Source organism: Protopterus annectens, chromosome 1.part1, assembly GCF_019279795.1.
Source record: "Protopterus annectens isolate FY-2018-M chromosome 1.part1, PAN1.0, whole genome shotgun sequence".
NCBI lineage: Eukaryota > Metazoa > Chordata > Ceratodontiformes > Protopteridae > Protopterus > Protopterus annectens.
In genome coordinates, this window is record NC_056726.1 from 1523855630 (window position 1) to 1523869821 (window position 14192).

Below are 14192 nucleotides of genomic sequence, written 5' to 3' on the forward strand. Positions count from 1 at the left end.
AAGATATTTTGCATTCTGATTTGGGATACACAGTGCATATGTAGTATGTAAATGACAGTTTACAATACTAAATGCACATTTGCTTAGTGTAAAATACATTATAAATATGACACTCCCACAATGTAATACTATTCTGTTCTCCTGCTTTTATGGACAGAATAATGCATTCTTCTGTGTTATACTATACTAAAGTATGCGTGCAGTAAAACCTACATTCTGTCAGGTGTTGCTGCAAAGTAAAATTGTTTTGTACTGTTGTCAGCAAAAATATACAGCTGGATAATTGGTAATCTCATAATCCATTTATGTCTTCCTGTTTATTGCTGTTTTATGAGTAACTGGTTAGTGTGATAGACAACATGTTTATAATATTGTGTGTAACCACCAAACAATGTCCCCATGACAGATCCTGTTTTTACAGTTTATCTGCATTGCTTGTACAATGAATAGTGATGGTAGGTCTGTAAAGTTAGAGCAAGTAGGACCATGATGGAAACAGTAATACCCTGTTTCGCTCCAAAAACCACAATATCCAGCATATTAGACCATACACAGTAACACAAAGGAGATAAAGTTTTACTGATCACAAGCAATTCATCTCTTGATAGTTTGATGTAGCAGTTGTAAATACCGTGTATTAACTTGTGTGCCTGCCCTCTTGCCTGTAGCATTTCCAAAACGTTTGTGAGAACTGAGATATAACTATGTAGCAGTGTGTCTCGACATAATATCAATGTCAACATCTATTTTTGACAGGGAGCTTCTGGAATGAGCAGTTTTACTGTCTGGCAACCAGGACCACAGGTCAGTTCTGTTTTACTTTCTTGTATTTTAGCTTTTTGATAACTTTTCCTATAACTTTTGAAATAATTGTCATACAAAATTATTGCATCTAAGTGGGATGGGGGGTGCAGAGTCTGTGTAGAAAGCAGATAATATAACATTCAAAGTGTTGGGAAACATTAACTTGGGGCCATAATAAATGCCACTAGGAGTTTGCCACCCAAATGATATAACTCATATACAGCATTCCCAGGCCAACTGTTCAAGGGTGACTTGAACACTGCAGTTGGAGATGCCTAACAGAAAGTGATAAACAATTCCAGATTTAATGCACTCTGTACATGAAATACCCAATTCTTAAGACTGGAGGAGACAGGTGGCAAAGTAAAAAAATAATTCTTATTTCTTCTTTTTAAGCAGTAGAATGAAAATATTAGCCCATGTGACAAATTGCAAATTTTAAAACATTTATATATCCAAATGATTTCCTCACTAAGAAGTCTCTACAAAATGGAATAAAGACCCAAATCTATGAACCATTCTCTCTATGATAAACAATGAATTCATGAAATTTACCTGGTAAATGTTTATTTTATCCTGTTCAGTCTCATAATAGCTGTTGTATTGCAAATGCAACACCTTATTCTATGTGGGGCCTAATTAATGTAATATACAGTAGAAGGAACACTTTCTCGCTTCCACCGATGATGGAAGGATAAATAACCTTCATGATAGTAAAACATTTCCTCATGACTGTGTGATAATGAACTTCAAATCTCAGAGTATAATATGTTATTATCATGTGGTCTTTAACAAAACTGGCCTCAGGAAAGATGATTTAATTGGTTGTGAAGGGGTATTTGTTATTATCTTGACCAAAATGTTGAGCGTTTTAATTAAAAATACCTTCTAGGTCTCTGTCAATTTTTTATAAAGGAGATCTACATAATTTTGCAGAACTACTACTCAGCACCGTACTCTTATCTGTTTTAACCTCAGCCTATGTCTTAACTTCTTTTGAACACCAAACTTATTTTCAATTTCATTATCCCACCAAACAAACAGCCACACACAGCCACACCTTCACCCATAATAATATAAATATCTTATCCACACCTACATACTTACTAGCAAAGTACCACAGACTGGCACACATTAAATACAATAGCCTATTACCTAAGAAAGCTCAGTATCAAACTAATAACATACATTATATTTTGCTTAAACTAAAAAATAATTCCTTACAAGATGGAGACATCCATCCTAATCCAGGCCCAGCCAATATCCTTTCTACTGAATCTCTAACCATTAAACCCTCTATCCCACACACCCAAAACAAACACCCTAATGCACTCCTTATAGCACACCTCAATATTCAGAGTGTTAATAACAAAGTTCCCCATCTCCATGCTCTCTTGGATGTACACTCCTTTGACATTCTATGTTTAACAGAGACATGGCTAAAACCAGCGACCCAGGATAATGAAATCCTCCCATTAGGATACAGTATACTGCGACTAGACCGTTCAAAGAGAAGGGGAGGGGGAGTAGCAATTCTTTTCAAGGATGGATTACAAGTCACCTCTTTACCTTATAACCTGCCAAAAGACAGTAATGCAGAAGTTCTTATTTCTAAAGTACAACTTAATTCTAATAAATCCTTGTACATCTTTTGCATCTACCTACCTCCTGGAAACAATGTCTCTAAACTTGAAGACATACTTAATTTGGTATCATCAATCTTCCCACAAGAAACTATAATCCTTGGTGACTTTAATATTGACTAGAGATGCATTGGTACTGACCATCCTAATTCTCATATTAACCTTCATGGTTTCTCACAGACCATCACCTCCCCAACTAGAATTAACAAACCTATCAAAAAAGAGAGCACCTTGGATTGGATCCTTATTAGTAACCAACATCCAACCTTACAAAGTAGGTGTCCTCCCTGATGATGTAAGTGACCACTCTTTGACCTACATAATCAGGCAAAAGATTGATATCTCACACCAAGCATCTGGAATAGATTGCCCATACATGTCAAGCAGAGTGCCTCTTTGGACCTCTTCAAGAGGAACCTTGACGATTGGATGGAAGAAAGGAAATTCACCCCAGGGATCACGTCAGTCGCCCTGCTAGACAGGGGTCCAGGAAAGTAAATAATGTGGGAAGAAATAGCCAGGGAATTGTTATGGCTAGGCTTGTATAGGCCCTAGGGCTGATAGCCTAGTACCAACCTATGAACCTATGAACCTATATAGGACTATACGGTCAAACAAACAGTTTAACCAAAGGTTATTCCAAACTGAACTTAGCTCTTGTGATTGGTCTCCCCTAAAAACCCTCCCTCTTGAAGAGGCTGTTAAACACTTTAACTCTACCTTCTTAAATATCCTTGACTAATATGCACCAAAGTGTACTATCAGAACTAGGTCAAAACCAGCCCCATGGCTCTCTAAAGACACCAGGCAAAAAATGTTACTTAGAAATAAAGCCTGGACTAGGTGGAGAACTACAAAAAACTTAACAGATCAACAAATATTTAAACAAATGAGAAATATGACAAAAAAGCTATACTTTCAGACAAAAAAAACTTTTACTGTAAAATGCAGCAAACACACCTAAACAATCCCCAGAAATTCTGGGCAAGTATCAATAGTCTGTTACACCCAGGTCACTGCAGCACACCAACCCCAACTGGTGGTAATCATGAGACTCCCAACCAAACTGCTAATGCCTTTAATACCATTTTTACCGAAGCCATCCAATCTCTAGCCAGCCAGCTAAACCCTGACAGCTCTAGCCTTCCTAACCCCATTTCTAGCTCTCTTCCTACCTTCATATTTCAACCCATCTCTACTCATTTCATCTACAAACTCATTCTAAAACTTAAGCCTTGTACGCCTTCTGCTGACCAGATTCCAGCACAATATCTCCAAAAAGCAGCTAAAGCAGTAGCTTATCCAATATCAATCCTAATAAATAGAACCATTAATGAGGGAACCATCCCAATCATCTGGAAAGTCTCACACATTATCCCCCCTACATAAAGGTGGTAACTCCAATGAATATTCCAACTTTCGACCTATAGCCCTACTATCCCCATTAGCAGAAATAATGGAAAAATGTATTCATCATCAGCTTCTAGACCACTTACTACAACACAACTTACTTGCACAAAGCCAACATGGCTTTAGACCATACCATAGTACCACTACAGCCCTCTTATCTTTCACTGATACTATTAACAGAAATCGCAATAATAATCCTCTCTCTTCAGCTCTATTTAGTGATCTATCAAAAGCTTTTGATATGGTTAACCACACATTGCTTATAAACATTCTTAAATCACTTTCTCTCGATACTCTAGCTGTACAATGGTTCAGCTCCTACCTAAGCAACCGACAGCAAGCTGTTATGTGGGAAAATAATCTATCATCCCTCCTGCCAGTTACACTAGGTGTTCCCCAGGGCTCTATTCTTGGTTCTCTATTATTCTCTATTTTTATTAATGATCTTTGTAAAGCTACTCCTCATACAACCTGTATACAATATGCAGATGATTCCACAATAATCTGCACAGCCAAATCTTGATCAGAACTACAGTCCCTAACTCAGAAAATGTTTAACACAGTAGAGTCATGGTTCTTAAAACAATGCCTCCTCCTGAATCCTAAAAAAACTAAGCTCCTGCTCTTTACCCCTACCCGGAAGCATATACCTATAGATGTCTCTGTTACTTCTAACAATGGTACCCTCATATCGCCTGATGCTACAACCAAGCTCCTAGGAATTACTATAGACAACAACCTCAACTTCGACTCCCATATTAATAACACTATAAAAACAGTCAACAGAAAAATGGGCTCCCTATATAGAGTCAAATCCTTCCTCACTCCTATAGCAAGATCTACTATTGCCCAGTCCCATCTAATCTCAACACTTCTTTATGCCTCACCAATCTATGCTAATCTGCCAAAACATAATTGTCTCAAACTAGTTACATCCTATAATAATATTGCAAGATTTGCCACTGGTGATCCCTATAGAACCCATCACTGTGAGAATCTAAAACAACTAGGATGGCTTGAACTACAAAATTAGCTTCAATATAGGTTCATAGGTTCATACTAGACTATCTGCCCTGGGGCATTTATAAGCCTAGCCCGATTGTGTTTGGCTTACGCCACCCCTTGATTTGAGTATACTGTGCCCTTTTTAAAGTTTAGTTTACTGTGCCTCTGTCTAATAGTGACACGGAAGTAATCCCCGGGACAAACCTACGATCCCTCATCCACTCATCAAGATTCTTCTTGAAGAGAGTCAGTGAGGTGCTCTGCCTAACATGAATTGGAATTCTATTGCAGAGCGAAGGGAGCCTCTGGGTTATGAATCTGTCCCTCCAGCATGTTCTATTTATTTCTGTGCTGAAGTTTTTATTTCTGTGCTTATCATTGCACATAAGATCCTCTGCCACCCGAATAATACTCCTATACTTTCAAACATCATTACCCAATATAAAAATCTTACTAACTTACGATCATCAAATGAATTGTTAGTTAACATTAGTAAGTCAAACAACTTGGCAGGTGATTCTCTGTCCTCAAACACTACTGGGAGAACCTGGAACCTTCTACCTACTGTCCTCACTTCTCTTCCTTCTCTACCGTCTTCAAACAAAAACTGAAAATATTCCTCAGAACAAAATGGCTATGCCCTTGCAACAGCCCTGACTAGCTGATTAACTCGACTATTTCCCTCTATGTTCCCTCTGACACTATTGTTCTTATTTCATTTGTAAGTTGAACTGTTTATCTGTAATCTACTATGATTGACTCTTTATAAATGTTGTATTCTATATAGTATTTTAACCATTGTCTTCTATATTTTTGTAATTAGTTATTTACCAGTGTGTTTTATATTTTTGTAAATAATTACTAACCAGTGTGTAGTAAAATGTATTTCGGTATTTTTTCTATGTAAACTTTATTTTATTCTACACTATTTTACTTTTTTTATTTGTTATTGTCCTGGAGCTTTTCTCCCCGGGCCTCTACTGAAAATGGACATATATCCAGTTAGACTAGCCCGGTTAACTAATGTAAAATAAATAAATACAAATAAACATTTTTCATTGCGATTTCTGACAGCAATACCATTTTATTTATTATTTACTGACATTTATTTACCATGAACGTCTGAATGGGTATAAACACCCATTTTGAGCTGAGACCTAGTCTTAGTATCATCTGCATTTTTGTGCAGCCACACTCTACTTCCACCTTCTTCACGTCTAGGAAATGTAGTTATAAACAGACTACATAAGACAGGGGTCCAAAAAGCAGACCTGCAGGATTCCAGCATTAACATTTTTTCATCAGAAGACGTATCCACAGCCTTAACCTTATATACCCCATCAGATAAGTAATGTACACTCCACTTTGTAATGCATTTGTTAATTTACAGTGTCTTCATAACATCCCAGATGTTACTGTAAGGTATAGTATGAAAAGCGTTTGTAAGGTCAAAATTCATAACATCTGCTGGAAGAGTGAACTCAGAAGACTTAAGAGCAATTTTGTAAAAATTAACCAAATTAATTAGAATCTGCCCAATATATATCTACACTGTGTGATATCAAGCAGGTATCTGTAAGAGATTTATTTATTATTGCTTATTTATTGACATTTGGTAACCAGGAAAGTCCACTGGTTCAGAAACCCATTTTCAGTGGCAGTCCGGGGAGAAAAGCTCCAAGAATGATTACAAGAAATGGTATCACATTAATCCAAGGAACATCAGTAACAGTTATAATTATACATCATAGTACATACAGAGTATCCAAGGAACATCAGTTACATTTACAAAGAAATAGTACAGTATAACAGCATGTCAGAAGGTATTTACAGAGTATAAAGGTAGTTACAATATAGATATGACAAGCATTTAAAAGGCGTGAATTTACAACATTCATATCTCTTGGTTATTTTTTTTTACGGCTACTTATTAGTAAATACGTTAAGCTTCTAGAGCAGTCCAGAATAGCCTTTACAAGAATAAAATCTGTAGCTAAAAGCAAAACTAAACACAGGGACAATAACATAGGTGGGTGGAAACTAAGGGACACTAGTGACAGTAATCTACCTATGGTAGTTTAGGCCAGTAGTTGCATGAACACATTTGATTATTGAGGTAATGGGATGATAGTACAGTTCTGAATGCTTTTAAGGAGTCTAGTAATGGAAGAGAGCAGTGTATCCCATGCTTTGCAATGGTGAAGGAATAAAGGCTTTGTCCTGCACGTTTGTTGGGCTTTGACATATTTAGGAGCTGTTTACTTGAAGATCTAAGATTTCATTTTGGGGTGTATGTTTGTAGGATGGTTTGAAGATGGGCAATAGTTATGGTTATATGGTAGTTTGTGGGTGAGTGTTAGTTGAGAGTAGTGTAGATGGTGAGACAACTCGAGCCAGTTTAAGCTTTTTAAGGCTTGGTAATGATGGGTCCGATTTGGCATGTCGGAGGCAGAGTTTGTTATATTATAGTAAGTATGACTATAATTTGTTCTTGAGAGTTGTGTGTAGGTTAGTGAAAATGGGGTTACCATAAAGACAGTAGAGAAGAGAAGTGTGTTGGCCAACTTTAACTTGGTGGACATGTCCATAAAAAGTTTATGCCTGTAGAGCTTACCAAGTTTAAAATGGGCTTTCATGATTATATTATGAATATGATTTTCAAAGGAATGTTTGTCATCAATTGTGATCCCAGAAGATTTGATGAATTTACTAGTTCAATTTCAGAATTGTTTTGTGAGAAAGTCTTAAAGTCCTGAGTTAGAGGTTTGGATGAAAATATCAAGGGGGGTTTGATTTTTTTGGGATGAGTAGAAGCTGAGCATCATTTAGCCAGGATTCAATAGAAGTGAAGGGTTTTTGTGTTAGATGTTGAAGATCCAGCAGGATGCTGGCAGAAGTGATGATCACAACATCGTCAGCATATTGGATGAGGGTAGTAAGATGGGAAGCTTTATGGAGGTTATTGAGGAAAATGTTAACTAGCATTGGCCCAAGAATGAACCCCTGTGGAACTCTTGTCTTGTTTATGAGATATTTGGATTGCTTGTTTTGCCATTTTACAGATTGTTTCCTGTCAGAAACATAGTTGGAAAACCAAGCCAGTGCATATGGGGAGCAATTTAAGGACTTAAGTTGTAATAGTAGTTTAGGGTGTGATAATGTATCGAAAGCCTTAGATAGCTCCAGTAAGATAACTGAGGTTAGTAGACCAGTGTCCAAGGCTTTGTTAACAGTATTGGTGAATTAAAGTAAGGCTGTGGTAGTGCTGTGTGCAGGGCGGAAGCCATGTTGAGTGGGGGCAAGTAAGTTATTGTTGGTGAGATATTTTAACAGTTGAGTATGTATACACTTTTCTAGGATTTTATATAGAGGAGAGAGTATAGAGATGAGCCAGTAATTAGAGAGATCACTAGTGTTACCACCTTTATGCAGTGGAGTTACAATGGAGTTTTTCCAGAGTTGTGGAATGCATGATTCAGAGATGGATCGATTGATGAGAATGCTGACAAGGTATGCTATAGCATCTGCAGCGAGTTTTAGGTATTCTGCTGGGAGTCTATCAGCATAGGGGGAACATGGCTTTAGTTTAGTTAGCAGTTTAAGCACTAGGCACAGGTTGTATAGTAAAAGTAGAGGTGTGTGGGCTACTATCTGAGTTGCTATTTACAGAGGGGCAGTATATGTTTCACTTAAGAGATGAGAGATTTGTGTTGCTTTTTAAATTATTAGAGGTGAAGTTTGTTTTAATATAGAGAGACTGTTAACAAGTTTTTGAAAGGTTTCAATGAAGTGGGTGTTAAAGGCTTGGGCAATTTCTAGTGGGTCTTTCTCAGGAGATGGTGTATGATTTTGTTGGATTCCAGGATTGAGGGATGAGGAAACAGATTTTCAGAATTTTTAGGAGTTGTTGTTTTGGGAGTCTAGTTGAATGGCAAAGTCATTTATTTTGTTGGTACTAACTAGCTTTTTAGCACTGTTACAGAGTTGTTTGTATTTTATTTCATTTTGTGAAGTTCTATTTTTACACCATTCATCCCATGCTCTGTCCATAGTAATGAAAATCTATTTAATATGTTTTTTTAGCCAAGGGGTATGGTTTATGCTTAATTCTTTTAGTTCACATAGGGGCGAGATTGTTGAGAGGACAAAGAAAGCCGTTATTGAAGGACTTTACTGCTTCATCCAGCAGAAGTATTTTAGTTGGGTACCAGTTGTAGACATTTAAAGTGTCTATAAATACCTTTTGAATGAAATGGGTAATATTTCTAGACATTTTATACAGGTGGGCTTTTGCTGTTTGCATGTGGGTTTGATGGGTGAAAGCAGGTACGCTGGTTGCTAGAGATACCTGGGAGGGTTCCAGTGTCGATGTATTTGTGAGGGTGTGAGATGAGAATCTAGTCAAGGGTAGTCTCAGTTTGTTTACTATATGTGTGGGGACTGTGATGAGTTGGATAAACCTGTACAATTTTGTACTACTTGATGGGTAGTTAGAGGTGAGAGTTTGCCAATTTATGTTGGTATCAACCAGAATAATGATTTTGTTTGAGAAGTTTTAGGTTGGCCAGGAGAGAAAATCTTCTAAAATAGGTATGTTTTAACCTGGGAGAATCTATAGGACTACAATACATATTTGTTTTCTTTTGTTAATGTGGAGCATTGCTGGTAATAGTTCTATGTTTCCAAAGATTGGAACAAGTTTGGAAAGTTGTGGAGTCGCAGTAAATTAACGCAATGCCACCACCTTTTTTGTGGAGACGGTCATTTCTAAGTATGTTGTACCCTGGAGGGATTATTTCAGTATCAGATATATGTGGTTTCAGACATGTTTTCCATGATGGAAAACAAAAACATTTGTGTTCTTTTGAATGCTTTATTAAAAAAAAAAAAATTATCAGGCTGATAATGCAGTAATTGTTAAATACACCTGATTTCCCCTTGTGGGCATAGGAATGATAACCACTAGCTTCCAAATTTCTGGAAAATACCATCACTTTAAACTTAATTGAAACACATATGTCAAACGAAGAGTTAACTTTGACAGAACGTTTTGTGAAAATACCTATTAAGTCCATCTGGTCCAGCTACAGTATTTTTCCTGGTTGCCTTGATAGTGTCAGACATCCCATACCTTGTAATATGTGAGCATTCCTCCTGTTGTCAGACATCCCATACCTTGTAATATGTGGGCATTCCTCCTGTTGTCAGACATCCCATACCTTGTAATATGTGGGCATTCCTCCTGTTGTCAGACATCCCATACCTTGTAATATGTGGGCATTCCTCCTGTTGTCAGACATCCCATACCTTGTAATATGTGGGCATTCCTCCTGTTGTCAGACATCCCATACCTTGTAATATGTGGGCATTCCTCCTGTTGTCAGACATCCCATACCTTGTAATATGTGGGCATTCCTCCTGTTGTCAGACATCCCATACCTTGTAATATGTGGGCATTCCTCCTGTTGTCAGACATCCCATACCTTGTAATATGTGGGCATTCCTCCTGTTGTCAGACATCCCATACCTTGTAATATGTGGGCATTCCTCCTGTTGTCAGACATCCCATACCTTGTAATATGTGGGCATTCCTCCTGTTGTCAGACATCCCATACCTTGTAATATGTGGGCATTCCTCCTGTTGTCAGACATCCCATACCTTGTAATATGTGGGCATTCCTCCTGTTGTCAGACATCCCATACCTTGTAATATGTGGGCATTCCTCCTGTTGTCAGACATCCCATACCTTGTAATATGTGGGCATTCCTCCTGTTGTCAGACATCCCATACCTTGTAATATGTGGGCATTCCTCCTGTTGTCAGACATCCCATACCTTGTAATATGTGGGCATTCCTCCTGTTGTCAGACATCCCATACCTTGTAATATGTGGGCATTCCTCCTGTTGTCAGACATCCCATACCTTGTAATATGTGGGCATTCCTCCTGTTGTCAGACATCCCATACCTTGTAATATGTGGGCATTCCTCCTGTTGTCAGACATCCCATACCTTGTAATATGTGGGCATTCCTCCTGTTGTCAGACATCCCATACCTTGTAATATGTGGGCATTCCTCCTGTTGTCAGACATCCCATACCTTGTAATATGTGGGCATTCCTCCTGTTGTCAGACATCCCATACCTTGTAATATGTGGGCATTCCTCCTGTTGTCAGACATCCCATACCTTGTAATATGTGGGCATTCCTCCTGTTGTCAGACATCCCATACCTTGTAATATGTGGGCATTCCTCCTGTTGTCAGACATCCCATACCTTGTAATATGTGGGCATTCCTCCTGTTGTCAGACATCCCATACCTTGTAATATGTGGGCATTCCTCCTGTTGTCAGACATCCCATACCTTGTAATATGTGGGCATTCCTCTTGTTGTCAGACATCCCATACCTTGTAATATGTGGGCATTCCTCCTGTTGTCAGACATCCCATACCTTGTAATATGTGGGCATTCCTCCTGTTGTCAGACATCCCATACCTTGTAATATGTGGGCATTCCTCCTGTTGTCAGACATCCCATACCTTGTAATATGTGGGCATTCCTCCTGTTGTCAGACATCCCATACCTTGTAATATGTGGGCATTCCTCCTGTTGTCAGACATCCCATACCTTGTAATATGTGGGCATTCCTCCTGTTGTCAGACATCCCATACCTTGTAATATGTGGGCATTCCTCCTGTTGTCAGACATCCCATACCTTGTAATATGTGGGCATTCCTACTGTTGTCAGACATCCCATACCTTGTAATATGTGGGCATTCCTCCTGTTGTCAGACATCCCATACCTTGTAATATGTGGGCATTCCTCCTGTTGTTTAATGAGCACAAAGGGAGGGAGAGAAAGAATCCCAAAGCATATTAGCTGCAGAATTTTAAACACTTACCTACTGATGAATATGTTTATATGGGTCCCCCATGGTTGGTGGAAATAAACCCGGACTGAGTGCATTTCATTCAGATTACACTGACCAAATGAAATGTGGTTCAAGCAGAATTAGTTGAAGTTCAGTAGTGTTAGAGATTACTGAATCATTTTTCAATTTCTCTGGTATTGTACAGTTTCAAAATAAGTGTTGGTATATTTAAGTTAGGAGGTCCATGAGAGGATACAGTCTCTCACATGGAGAGGGGTGTAGGGAGACTTGTGCCTGCAAAAATATGTATTTTCTCCGAAGTCCCTTACTTCAGTAATTCTATTCTTTGATATATTTTACATGGGAGAACAGAATTATGAAGTTTACATCCGTGAATTACCATGACGTCATATATACACCCATATACATATATGAGAAACAGATCCATGTAGTGAGGTGCAGTAGTTTTCCAGAGTCAGAGGGCAAAATGTCTCTCATCCTTAGGGAAAAACATTAAATCACTGGGAAACATGGTACTTTGTGAGCAAAGAAGTTGCTGGCTGAGAATCAGGAAAAAAAACAGAAATTATGCACAAGATCTGAAGAAACTTCAGAGCAATGAAGCGACTTGGCACTTCTTTCTTGAAAATAAAATATGTTAAATAGATGGGTGCTTTCACTCTTAATTCTGTTTCATCAAATATAGCCCCAGTTTATGCTTTAGCACATAATTTACCTGCTCTACATATCTATGCCATATTGGTAGTTAATATGTTAAAGCTAATATTGCTGCATTCTTATCCAATGCAACTGGTGCTAAAAACAAAGCAATTTATATAACTCCTGTCACTGACTAAGTACAGCCACTGGTATTCAGAGATATATAAAGTGCATTGTTTTAGCACTAGCCATTGTATTCTTTTGTAACTGAGAAGTATTGCTTCAACTTCCTTAAAAATATCTTCTTTATGTAAATGAATCAATTGCACTTATCAGTGCCATGAGTACATGTTTCTGTATATCACAATATGTGGTGTACACGGCAGTTTGTTGTTCATTTTTGATGTTTTTATGTAGGCTAGACAATCAGGAGATTGAAAGAATAGTTGAATACGGCTGTGCAATTACACAGATATTTCTAATGCCCTGTATAAACATTACAAAGTATGTGCCAGTTTTAAAAAGATTTATTCAGTCTAATTGATTTTACTTGTTCTAATTTGAGGGGTGGTAGTGGAGAGGATTATTTAGAATATCGGGAGTACAAATGGCAAATAGTCTTAACTGCAAATTACAATTTTTGTTTGAATTTCTTAGTTAATTTTAAGTGTAATTTAAAAAGGGTGAGTACTTTAAAATGTGATTTTTAATGTTTTTTTTTTTATCAGGTGATTTATATATATTTTAAATGGTTGCAAGATTATTTTACAGCAGTCTGATGAAGTCTCTGTGTGTGATGTATTTTAGGACAGAAGTGTTTACTCTGCTCTGAGTTGGACTCTGTTGTATATTTTTATACGTTTTATCTTATTAAAATGTATTAATAACTTGTTCTTGTGCCTGATTTGTTTCTCTACTTCATTTTCTTTTATATTTTTAATTCCGACATAATTTGAATAGTGGTAGTGTAACGGAAAGGATTTATCAAAGGTGAGGTATGTGGTTAGGGTTAGGGCAGGGTTAGGATTAGCAGTCATTAGTAAGGTTGGAAGGGAATTTTTACCTCTAGCCTTAATCCTGCCCCTCACCCTTGAAAAACTCTCTCCATAAAACTAGAACTACCGAAGACATCTCAGACACAAACACACACACCCTGACATATGCACTATACTTAACCATCTCCATGTTTATCATTTTCCTTAACCCTAACCAGCATAAACTTACACAGATACTCCCACTCCCTAACGCTGAATGTCTAAAGATTTTAACATTAGACTCCCAAACCCATGCTTGCCTTACCAAACTCTTACATTTTCAATTAATGCAACAATCAACAGCATTTCACAGTCATTCAATCCATCAACAAGCATCTAATTTGACAGACGGAATGATACCTCCCCAATGTGTGTGTGTGTGTGTGTGTGTGTGTGTGTGTGTGTGTGTGTGTGTGTGTGTGTGTGTGTGTGTGTGTGTTTGTGTGTGTGTGTGTATGTGTGTACAGTTTAGAGTTAGAATGTAGAGTATCAGGTACTAACTACAGTAAGGCCAAACTGGAGATACCATTATTTAGAATGCCAAAGACCAACAATACTGACTGTCCAGCTAAGACCAGCTTCTGCACCCATGGTAACACTTGCTCCTGGAACCAAAGTGGTAGGGTGTTTCAAGATTTGAGTTATTTCACAAGTTTGTCAGTTGTTAGCATTCAGAGTTTCAGTGGTCATTTGCGATTATTGGCTAGTCAAGAATCCAATACTCTATTTTGTAATAATAAGCCATATATATATATATATATATA

The 14192-nt window shown here is 37.7% G+C and overlaps 1 protein-coding gene across 5 annotated transcripts in view; it reads left to right on the forward strand.

Moving 5' to 3' along the window:
- COL16A1 (collagen type XVI alpha 1 chain) overlaps nt 1–14192 on the forward strand; it is a 3146845-nt gene that overhangs the window by 2351163 nt on the left and 781490 nt on the right. For all 5 annotated transcript variants that reach the window (XM_044082765.1, XM_044082783.1, XM_044082773.1 and 2 more), the window contains exon 43: nt 757–804. In XM_044082765.1, the coding sequence (XP_043938700.1) occupies nt 757–804 (48 nt within the window). The remainder of the gene's footprint in view (nt 1–756; nt 805–14192) is intronic.